Source organism: Hylobates moloch, unplaced genomic scaffold (assembly GCF_009828535.3).
Source record: "Hylobates moloch isolate HMO894 unplaced genomic scaffold, HMol_V3 SCAFFOLD_10, whole genome shotgun sequence".
NCBI classification, from domain to species: Eukaryota; Metazoa; Chordata; class Mammalia; order Primates; family Hylobatidae; genus Hylobates; species Hylobates moloch.
The window spans coordinates 47,758,465-47,770,698 of NW_026652285.1; the positions used below are offsets into that span (position 1 = coordinate 47,758,465).

At 38.7% G+C, this 12,234-nt stretch overlaps 1 protein-coding gene across 1 annotated transcript in view; it reads right to left on the bottom strand.

Moving 5' to 3' along the window:
- TRPM6 (transient receptor potential cation channel subfamily M member 6) overlaps nucleotides 1-12,234 on the bottom strand; it is a 136,268-nt gene that overhangs the window by 13,849 nt on the left and 110,185 nt on the right. The window contains exons 30-35 of the mRNA XM_032164308.2: nucleotides 11,185-11,210; nucleotides 7,400-7,450; nucleotides 5,865-5,930; nucleotides 3,015-3,301; nucleotides 2,661-2,743; nucleotides 1,700-1,905 (exon numbers count right to left, since the gene is read on the bottom strand). Of these exons, the coding sequence (XP_032020199.1) occupies nucleotides 1,700-1,905; nucleotides 2,661-2,743; nucleotides 3,015-3,301; nucleotides 5,865-5,930; nucleotides 7,400-7,450; nucleotides 11,185-11,210 (719 nt within the window). The remainder of the gene's footprint in view (nucleotides 1-1,699; nucleotides 1,906-2,660; nucleotides 2,744-3,014; nucleotides 3,302-5,864; nucleotides 5,931-7,399; nucleotides 7,451-11,184; nucleotides 11,211-12,234) is intronic.

Sequence of the window (12,234 nt, forward strand, 5' to 3'; positions counted from 1 at the left end):
TTTGACATTGTTTATTTGGAGTGGCCTATTTCTGCAATTCACATAATTGCCCATTAAAAGAATAAAGTTAATTCTCTTTTTCCCTCAAGACTGTCAACGCAGCATTTGTCCTGTTTAATGTTACTTTGGATTACTAAGAGACATAAAAATCCCCAAACATAAACATCATTAAACAAAAACCTATTCAAGTGGAATACAAAACACACTGAAGAGTCATCATTAATTCCTTAAAGTTTTTCTTTGGTTGTTTTTTTTGTGTGTGTGTGTTTCTGTTTTTCCTTTTTAAACAACTCCACCCAAAACTCAAAGCACAGTCAAATACAGATGAAAACAATCAACCTCTCTCCAATTTGAGCTACAAAAATAGATGCCTTGGGCATCGATGCTCTGGGTTTATATGGATCAGGTACTTGCTGGTTTAAAAGCTGAATCAACTTGGTCATTTTAACTTTGTTTATATTGCTTCCTAAAATATTGGGTTTGAATTGAATTAGAAATATAATTTAACTCTGTGAGCAGCATAAATCTGAAAAGACAGAAGCATCTATATGTCATTTAAAAAATGCACTTACATGTAGTTTAAAAATTTGTGTCACATCCTTGAGCATGTGACACAAGTTTCAATCAAAGTGACTTTGCAGTCTTACCGGACATTGCTCATGATGCCCCAGGACTGTCTGCTTATCTCTACATTCTCCAACCTCCAAGCCTGGCTTTCAGCATAGACTCCCAGAACCAGAGAGTTGGGAAAGTCAGACAGGACAAGAAAAAGGCCCAAGTTGTTTAAACAAACCGTAAGATGGTTATACCCTCTACATATGAAACTCTTAAAAGAAATAAAAGAACAGTAAAAAGAGAAGAACAGGGATGTCTTAAGAACAGCTTAAGTCTGCATCCTGGCACCCCTTAAGTAGCTGTGCAACTCTGGGCAAGTTATTAAACTTTCTGGGCCTAAATTCCCATAATATTTACCTCAAGGTGCTGCTTCTAGGATTAAATGAGGTAACTTCTATGAACTTCCTGGACTAAATCTCTTATTTAAAACCAAAGCCCTAGTCAGTGAGCCTAAGGACTAAACGTTGACCTCAATACATATTTTGTTCTGTCCCTGCAAGGAAAGCCTGCTGGAGATACTCTGTTTTGTGCCGCAGGATTATAAGTCACACGTGAGGTGTTGATAGCCAGGAGATGTGTTGATCAAAGGCTTCCATTAAATAAGAGTGTGCTGCGTTGCCTCTCTCAGTCTGTGTATTTTCATGAACAGTTATAACAAGGGACACAGCAAAGAGAGCAAGCTAAATTATAAATTGCTAAAGCAATGAGCTCAAAATCATGAAAAACACCCAGAATTTAAATGTTCCTATGCGTATAAATGCATGCCTAAGTATTAACATAAGGCTAAGGTGAAGTCATAAAACTGAAAAATTTGTTACAAAAATCATTCCCCATTTTGCTCAAAAATTTAGATGTCTTTACATTTTAAATAAATAATCATCTGCCCACATTTTTCCCTCTACCTAAGTGGGAAATAACATAGCAGATTCCATGATTATCACTGTACAATGTCTCTGAAATAAATGTGCCCACCTCCCTTCAAAGCTAAACAGAGGAACTCCATATATTACCCATCCTGGTTCTTGCAAGATCTCTTTATACTTTGCCTCATGCTTGTTGTATCAAATCCTACATCATCAATCACCTTGCAAATCTAAAACCAGCAGCTCTCCCCGAGTGTACTCATAGGTCCAGTGAGAGAAAGCCAACATCAGCTCCTCCAAGGTGTTGGTGGGGGTGATTTCATCACCATTGTTGTTGTTGTACTTCCGGAACTCCCCTGTCATATACTTCTCAATGGTCAACCACTGGTTGGCTGAATGGCAGTAGATTAAGAAAACTTCCAGGAACCTGTTAGGGAAAAAGAGGCCATTGATCCCCCACAATACAGCAAAAGTGGGACTTACCTTACTGAACGGTCATCAGCAGGAAAGATTACCTAACTCTGGTACGATGCAGCCTCAATGCACATGCCCTTGCCCTTTCTATGGAAGGGATAGGATGCAAATACTGGGAATTTTTCTTTCCATGCTTACCCACCTCCCTTTGCTTTGAGGCAACTTTCCAACTCTTTTATGAGTACCAGACCCAACTCTTCGTGCTGTGCTCTATAAAGTTCCTTGTAAATGAAAGAATGAAGCTTTACTCTAAGTCCAGCACCAAATTATGATCTGTGTCTCAATAAATGAATGCAAGTGTTCATGAAGACACTGAAGTGAAAGTAACAAGAGTTTATTCTTACAATATTCCTACTTTCTATAAGATATTGGGGGGGAAGAGACCATGCTTACAATAATTTTTCTACCATAATGCCCCTGGACATTAATAACACCCAAGATCTGTCTGTTTCCCATAACTGAAATCGTAGTTACAGCCTCTGAACCTCTTTTTTCCACTCATGTTTAAGTCCAGTGATCAACACCAAGGTATCTCTGGGGTCTCTAATTCTCCTTTTGCCAGTCTCCGAAATTATGGAAGGAAGAATCCGAAAATAAGATCATGGGGAATTTCCCCATGGATAAGATTTCTCATGAGTAATGGGCTGAGAAGACATAGATAGAAATTCCTACTTGAAATAAAGGGCCAAGGTATGAAGATTTTCTTACCTTGGTGTGTAGGGAATGGTTTGTGGTTTCACTTGGTTGAAGGTATAGATCAATTTTTGAGCAGCTCTTTGTTGTTGAATTTCCTACAAAATAGGGAGCACTGATAAAAATACTGATTTACTGTTGTACAGCTATGATCATGAAATAACTATAGGCTACCCGAATGTGATTTTTAGCCTTATTCAACTCCCACCACTGCCTGCCCCAAAAGCAAAAGTCCTACAAAGCAATACTACCTCTAAAAAATAATAGGCTACCCTTTGGGTTGAAGATGGGCCTTAGATAAGGATGTAGCCAGATCTCTTTTCTTTGACTTGTCCCTCTGGGCTATGGGTCTCTGAGTTTCAGACTTACCCTGAGGCAAAGATGAAGCACAGTGCTCTCCTGGAAGATTTTATGCCATGTCAGCACAACCTCAGGAAGAAAGGACTTGACAATGAAAACTTGTCCCGGCTTAAGAATGTCATCCTCTGACCACGTGCTGACGACTCTCATAGCTTTACGGAGGCCCCCATCCATCTCCTCTCGGGACAATACCTGGATCATTGCCGCTCTCCCACGCTGAGACCAAGAGGACATGCTTTTATCAAGGTTTAAAGGGGAACTCTCCTCCAACCTGTAGACAGTTATTTCTTCTCCTGCTGCAAAGAGAAGTGAAGGCTAGGAATTCAATAAGATCCCCATGTCTGTGATATGGATAGTATCCTAAATATCAATGCAGAATCAGTTCGGTTACCCAAATGACCAGAGGAGAATGGGATTAGCAGGGAACAGAACAGAATAAGGACATGTAGCTGGCCATGTTTCCATGTTATTTATTGTCTAGTAGATGTGGGGAAGGGGAGAAGGGACAAGTATCAGAGGATACAAAAGAATTAAGCTGTTCTTACTGTAGACTATAACTGGACAAAAACAAAGTGGTAAGGATATGCTTCTTTTGTTAAAGACAAATACTTCTAAAGAGACAGTTTAACCTGATGGTGTTGTTCATTATCATCCTCCTAAGGAGCCTAATTAGACATTCTTTTCTAATTGTTCTTCTCATGACCTATTAATACAGGTTGCATATCCCTTATCCAAAATGCTTAGGACCAGAAGTGTTTCAAACTTTAGATTTTTTCAGATTTTTTGAATATATGCATATACATAATGACATATCTCGGGGATGGGACCCAAGCCCAAACACAAAATTCATTTGTTTCATATACACCTTATACATATAGCCTCATAGTAATTGTATACAATATTTTTAATAATCTTGTGCACAAAACAAAGTTTTGAAAGTGTCTTGACTCTGACCTGTCACATGAGGTCAGGTGTGGGGGTTTTCCACTTGTGGCATCATATTAGCACTCAAAAAGTTTCAGACTTTGGAGCATTTTGGATTTCAGATGGATTTCAGCTTGAATTTAATACAAGCTCAACTTGTATTAAAAATATTCTGTATATCTGCTTATGTGTACTCTATGTAGATCTGTGCTTTATATCATTAAAAAAACTTAATTTTTTTTTAGGGGTGATATTACTTCATTGAAAATGCATGGTCTAACTCAGCTGGAGTCAAACAGTACCAATGTCATATCCCAGAGCCTCTCCTTCCTTCCTTTGTGCCTTTGGACAAGTTACTTAAAGCCTCAATTTCCCATCAGAAAAATGGGGATGAAAATACTGTTTTCATTGGGCTGTTGTAAAGGTTAAATAGGCTAACATGTCTAAAGTGAATTACAACCTCAGATACAAACTCAATCCCACTTAAAGGATTTTAGACACAAAATACTACTTAACTTCTACATAGCTTCCACTTTTAGGCTGCTGAAGAGGAAAAAATTCCTGTTGAACCTAAACACTACCAAGTCAGTGTTTAATGTTTCCTAACAGAGCAACATAATTTATATACAACTTCTGTCCAGCCCCAGCTGGTGTTTCATTTCCCCCTTATACCTTTGCTTCATTATATATATATTATATATATATAATATATATATAAACACGGTACTGGTTTACCAAGAAAAGGAATCCATTCTCTCACTCTTGCATCTAATTCCTCACCAATAAACACATCTAGGTAATGCTCAGTAACAACTTTTCAAACCTTTCAAATATTTATTCTTGGTGCCCAGATAAATGCCACTGAAGATCTCTTTGGAGTTCTAAATCCCTAGAGGCTTTAAAGCAGAGCTATTGATTTACAAAGCCAGCCATGGGGCCAAATGGAAGAGGAAGGCATCTGCATTAACAATCAGAAGCCCGGCCCGTGCGGTGACTCACGCCTGTAATCCCAGCACTTTGGGAGGCTGGGGCGGTTCCTGAGGTTAGGAGTTTGAGACCAGCCTTACTAACATGGTGAAACCCCTCCTCTACTAAAAATACAAAAATTAGCCAGGCATGGTGGTGCACGCCTGTAATCCCAGCTCCATGGGAGGCTGAGGCAAGAGAATCACTTGAACCCAGGAGGCAGAGGTTACAGTGAGCCCAGATCCTGCCATTGCACTCCAGCCTGGGCAGTGAGAGCGAAACTCCATCTCAGAAAAATATAAAAATAAAAATAAAAATAAAAATAAATAAAAACAATCAGAAGCCAATCTGGTCTGTTCCCATGTGAACAGTGTGAGAAGAATCAAGATCAAGGACAGTTTGGGGACCCTTGCTATATTGTCAACTTGCTCATGCCTTATCCTGCCAGACAGAGAAATTTTGGTAGCTTTAGCCAGGGTGAGATTGTTTTTCTTTACTACTCCAGACTTTTAAAATGACATTTGCAGTCTGAGGTAAGAGCAATTAGTGTACACAAAACAAAACAAACAAAAAACAATACACAAAGCATTTCTCTTCAGATGTCTGTTGGCTTTCACCATATTGACATTTATCGCTTTCTCCTGTGCTTATTATAAATGGTTGGTTTGTTCTTTTCTTTCCTACTTACTTCCAGCCTTGAGTCAGTGAATGCCAGGTGCAATATTATTGCTTTCTTCCCAACTGCTGCTCATTACAGGTCTTATTCCCATAGTATTAGCTTTTGTCACTGAATGCTGGCTATGACAGTTAACAAGAATTTCCATTTTAGGAAATGAATCTCACTAAACTACAACTATCAACAAAACAAAATTTTCAACTAAAATAATGCAATGTGGTTTCTCCTTTGATTCACTCAGATTTTATGCCTCTGTCCTGGCATAAACTCAAGAAGGTAGAAATGCTACTCACCAAACAGTTGGATTGGTGTAAACGGTATGGTCTGAGAAAGCCTCATTAAATTATTCCTTTCAATGGCTGCAAACAAAAACAGATTTTCTATTTTAAGTATGCATCAGTGGGCTGAATTTACAGAAAGCCTCTCCACATCAATATATTCATATAATGCTATTTAATTTCAAAGACCTCTTACTTTTGCCATTATCTAAAATATAATCTATAATACAGTCTTAAAAATAAATTATGCCTTAAACAGGAAAGAAATCCCAATTTTAGAGGCATTTAATATGAGATTATGTCACACGGTCTGAGGTAGGACTATCACCTCCACTCTCCTGAATACCAAATCACATCCTAATCCATACATATGTGGAACTTTCTTTTAAATGGCATTTTAATCTGTGGACTTTGGTTTTCCTTTCCAAAGCAAATCCAAAGCACAGTGGACTGTGGGGACACCTACTGTTCACTTTGCACAGTTCATCTTCTTTTTCCAGAGAGAGCTGAAGACCGATTTTAATTAGAAGCAAGTGATCTGCATTTTCCTGTTAAGAGCTATAGCCTAAAAGATCAGAGTCAATATGAGTTACAGTATTCCTCATTAGAGACTTTCTTAAGTTGACAGCTGGAGTCAAAATAATAGATTACTGCCGAGCTGAAAAACTCAGTTGTAAGAGCCTGGATTGAGGAGTCTGGAATCCACTGCAACTCTATTCACTACCAAGGAGAATTCAGGATAAGGCAATCTATTACTAGACCCTGAACAAACAACCTCATATAATTATAACGGTAATTATCGCACCAATAAGCTCTTACTCATGTATTGAGCTTTAGATTTGTAAAAGGCTTGCCCATGTATTATCTCATCCAACGCTGAGAGCAATGACTCCCAAGAAACCATCCAACGGCACAAGTCCAGTTGGTTTTTATATTGCTTTGCATTTCAAAGTGTTTTCCTCTTAATTCTCAACTAGCCCTTTGGCAGACTGTTCCTCAGGAAGGGCAAGTACAATTATTTCCACTTTGAAAGAAAGACAACTGAAGTACTGTGAAGTGATGTTGCTTAAGAGAGTCAAGACCCTTGACATCTTTGTTTAATAACATCTCTGTTGAACTCACTCTGTGGGGTTGGCCTTCATTCAGTGATCATACTCACTGAGGCCCCATTGAGGGTACAAAACCCTCCCTCAAGGAACTACTTTCAGGTCTGCCTTTTCCCCAGTCCAAAACATTGAGATCTCTGGTTTGGGGCTGCTTTGAGCTTGCAAAGAATTTTTAGATCTCAAAGTCATCTTTCTACTTTGCTATCTGGAACTTGAGAGTGCAAACATTTTGCAAAAATCCAAATTCTCTTAAATTCTGAAAACTTGTTTTCCCAAGTCAATGGCAAAGTTAGAAATTGGAATGTTCTTCCCATCAAAGTGAACAATAACTTTTCAAGTTGCGAGCCATGTCAGTAACACGGAATTTGTCAATGTTTCTGTTTACAAATGCAGAAGCACAGACGTTTAGTTCAGCTGACGTGTCTATGTGCACATGCATCCTACCTGAATAATGATGGTGAGGCTCTTGAGGGCTTTTTAAGGAGGCTGAGATCTCTGAAATTAGATAGGAGATTGGCATTTTAATTACGTGGCTGGAGATAAATACATGCTTATGAATATATTGCCTTCAAAGTTATTATTGAACAGGTTAACCTGAATGGCTTCTCAGTATTCGAAAAAGCTTGCCTAATATTTTTTAACCACATTATTGCGCATGGTATCCTGACAGCTTCCAATCATCAATGTAATATCTCCAAACATATTTATATAGGGAATTGAAGAAAGGCAGGTAATATTAGCCTCAAAGATGTATTTCCTCTGAACCAATTACACCTCTGGGTTGCAGAAGGCACTCAGCTGCCCATCATACTTCACTACATCCCAGAAGCATGATTCTCTGAGCTCCCTACCAAGATGCAGTACCCGTAGAAAGACAGTATTAATACCAAGTTATTAACAGACTACTTCACTGACCTAAAATAACAACAAAATGCTGAAAACACATTAAAAGCTATATACTGGAAACAAAGAAGAGGGTGGATAATATAGCACCAAGAGATTTGTTTGGTTGCACAAGGACTATGTGTTGGGAACACCTCTTCCAAGTTTAACTCATTCTCTTCTGTCTGCTCCAGTCCTAAATTACAAGGCTCTAGAGAAACCCCTTGCAAAAGTTTTGCTATTTCATAAAATCAAAATTAAAGTGGAGAACTTTGGTCTCATGATGGCAACTGCTTTATACCTCGTAGAGTAAGCAGCATAATGAGCCCAATTTCGCAGATCTCTCTGGGTTTCTGTTGCTGGATAAGGAGAGGAATGAGAATCACTTCCCTTAGGGAGTGTTGGCAAAAAAGTAAGATCAGCAGAAAAGACTGTTTCTTTCTGAAGTCATCAATAAAAACAAAAAGTATTCCTCTCCCACTATGGATCATACTAGGCATGAGAGATATGGGTAAGACGTGGTTCCCACCCTACCGAAAAGCAAATGTATTAGGAGAGAGAGACAGGTAACTATAATCACAATACAGTTAAAGTAATATACGTAATAAAGGTATGTACAGAGGTATATGGAACACATTAATTCCACCTGGAAGGTAGGGCCTTCATAAACAGTGTGAAATGCTTAAAGTGTATGGGCATCTGAGTCTGATAAAACTGAGTTTCAGTCCTGGCTTCACTGCTTAAGGAGCTGTGAGACCACATTCGTATTTATTCAATATACATTTATTGAGTACCTACTATGTGCCAGGCACTGGTCTATGCTCAAGAGGAAGAGCAGTAATCAAAACAGATAAAGTCTCTAGTTACATTCTAGTAAAAGGAAATAGAAAATAAATATATAGTGGATATAGTATAGTGTGTGTGTGTGTGTGTGTGTGTGTGTATGTGTGTATGCATCAACTTAAGAGAGTTAGAAAGCATGGGGATAGCAAAGTTGCTGTTTTATACAGGGTGGTTAGGCAAAGCCTCTCTCATAAAGTGAAATTTGAGCACAGAGTTGAAGGAAGAGAGGGGCAGCAATATGAATAAATGAAGAGTATTCCAGTGATAAGTAACAGCAAGTGCGAATGCCCTGGGGCAGGTCCATGCTTGTCATGTTTAAGGAGAGTCTAGTAGCCACAGTGAAATGCACTGACAGAAATGAGGTTGGGGAGTGGCTGGAAAGCAGACAGGGTATTGTAGACTCTGCTTGGACTTTGCTTTTGCAAAGTGAGGAGGAATGCCCTTTGAGCAAGAGTGACTCAGTTCAACTTTCAGTTTAAAAGGATTATTCTGGCTGTTTCTGGAAAAAGACTACTGGAGAGCAATAGTTTGGAGGCCATACTATAATCCAAGGAAGAGATTATGATTGCTTAAAAATGGTGTTATGGCCGGGCGCCGTGGCTCACACCTGTAATCTCAGCACATTGGGAGGCTGAGGCAGGTGGATCACGAGGTCAGGAGATTGAGACCATCCTAGCTAACACAGTGAAACCCCATCTCCACTAAAAATACAAAAAATTAGCCGGGCTTGGTGGGCGCCTGTAGTCCCAGCTACTCAGGAGGCTGAGGTGGGAGAATGGCATGAACCCAGGAGGCAGAGCTTGCAGTGAGCCGAGATTGCGCCACTGCACTGCAGCCTGGGCGACAAAGCAAGACTCTGTCTCAAAAAAAAAAATGGTGTTATATGGAAATAGCAAAAAGTGATCAGAGTCTTGATATATTTTGAAAGATTTAGTGATAGATGGGATGTAAGGATGTGAAAAAATGGAAGACAAGTATTACAAGACTTTGGCCTCAGGAACTGGGAGGATGGAGTTGCCATTTCCTGAGATGAGAGAGGACAGTGTTGGAACATTTTGTTTGAGACACCTTTTAGACCTCCACATGGAGGTGTTACTATGTGGTCAGTCATATTCTGCAAGGCAGAAATAATGAATGAAAGGGATCATGCCTATGGGCCTGGAAATTTGAATTGAGATCCAGCTTTCAAGAGCATTGAGGAAAACTCAGGGGTTTGCAGTCTACCTTTGGGTAACAGGGAGTCACTGAAGGCTTCTACCTGAGTGATGATTTAGCATTCATAAAGATAATTCTGATAGAAACATAGGAAAGTTTAAAAGGAGACAAACCAATCAGACTGCTAAGACAAACTCAAGGGCAAATGAAAGTATACACTTTTGTTTTGGAAAATAAATAATGGTGGTTTTAAGGCAGGAGCAGTAGGGTAGACCAAACAGATCGCTTTGAAGATGTGGGGGTGGGGAGTGGCAGAGGAGGGACAGAGTTAGAAGGCAAGGTTAATAGCTAAGAGCAATGGGGTAGGAAGGAGATTGTAAATGACTAAGATTTCCAGCTTGCATGAAGGAACAAGAGACTCTCAGAAAGATCAAAATAAGTCGACAAAGAAGTAGAACAGCCAAAGAAGAAGAGCCTCAAGGAAACATAGAAAAGAGAGGGTGCCATGAAGGAAAAATGGTCAATATCAAATGCCACGAGTTCAACAAGAACTGAGAAGAGTCAAGTGAGTTAGCAGCTGTAGTGGAGTTTCAGGAAAGTGATGGGGCACACCCCATGGGCTAAAGATCAAATGTTAATTGCTCTTTCAATTAATTTGGAGGTGAAGGGTTGGAGTGGCAGCTTGAAAGCTAGGTAAACCAAGAAAAAGACTATTTGTTTCTTTTGTATAGAAAACAACCTAAATTTGTTAGTAGGCTGAGGAGAGGGAATCAACTGTAAAGGAGGTGGGGGAGTACTGGAAACCCAAGGAAGTGTGATGGAACAAGAAGACAGAAGACGAAGGTGCCTTTACATCAAGGAGTCAAGAATGTGGAAAGGAGTTTGTAAATTGTAGTCAAGTTTGAGAGTAGCTGTAGTGGCTTTACCAGGGAGCTGTCTCACATGACCTAATCCTATTTAGCCATTTGGGGCCCCGGATCTTACTAAAACCCTACAGGAAAAGGCACCCATATAACAATGGCTCTTAATGAGTAATGTGTGAAAAAACAAAAGGACAGTAAGAGTTGGTGAGCAAAATGAGCTCAGTGGTTATACTCTCATTCACGCAGAAAATGGGGAAATAACAGTCAGAAACGGTCATTCAAAAAGTTTTAAACCAGACATCAATCCCAATTTGTCTGAAGAAAGACATTCAACTTTCTACTCTTCTACTGAACTTTCTACATTGCATGATAGACAAAAATCATAAATACAATTTCAAGAATGACAAAAATATCAGCAGGACAGTGAACCTCATTATTAAAAAGATGAAAAAATAAAAAAGAAAATGTTTAAATAGAAAAACTTACTGTCAACTCCATTTGGACTTTTCAGCCTGTTCGAAAAAAAAATGAAGTTGTTTAGATAATGCTGCCTTAAATCTTACAGTTATCAAAAAAAAGGAAACAGCACGTGAAACAGTGACATCACAAAGTATATATTTTATATACATGTGAAATACATATACAGTCATGCACTGCCTAATGATGTTTTGGTCAACGACAGACAGCATATATTACAATGGTCCCATAGATTATAACAGAGCTGAAAAACTCCCAACACCTAGTGATGTCTTAGCCATCATAATGTCATAGCGCAATGCATTACTTATGTGTTTGTAATTATGCTGGCATAAGTAAGCCTACTGTGCTGCCAGTCATATAAAAATATAGTACATACAACTATGTACAGCACATAATACTTGATGATCATGATGAATGATTATGTTACTGGTTTATGTATTTATTATATTATGCTCTTTTTCATTCTTTTAGCATGTACTCCTTATATTTATGTTTTCTTTTAAGTTAACTGTAAACAGCCTCTGGCAGGTCATTCAGGAGGTATCCGGAAGAAGGCATTGTTATCATAGGAGGTGATAGCTCCATGCGTGTTATTGCCCTTGAAGACCTTCCAGTGGGACAAGATGAGGAGGCAGGAGACAGTGATATTGATGATCCCGATCCTGTGTAGGTCTAGGCTAATGAGTGTATTTGTGTCTTCATATTTTTAAAAAGTTTAAGAAGTGAAAATAAATAAATAATTTAAAAACAGAAAATGGCTTCTAGAATAAGGATATAAAGAAAGAACATATTTTTGTACAGCCATACAATGTATTTGTGTTTTAAGTGTTATTGTAAAAGAGTCAAAAAGATTTTTAAATGTTTTACAGTTTGTCAAGTTAAAAAATTACAGTAAAGCTAAGGTTAATTGATTATTTAAAAAAGAAAAAAATTATATAAATTTAGTGTAGCCTAAATGTACACATAAAGTCTCCAGTCATGTAGAGTAATGTCCTGGGCCTTCACATTCTTTCACCACTCACTCACTCTGACACCCAGAGCAAGCTTCCAGTCCGG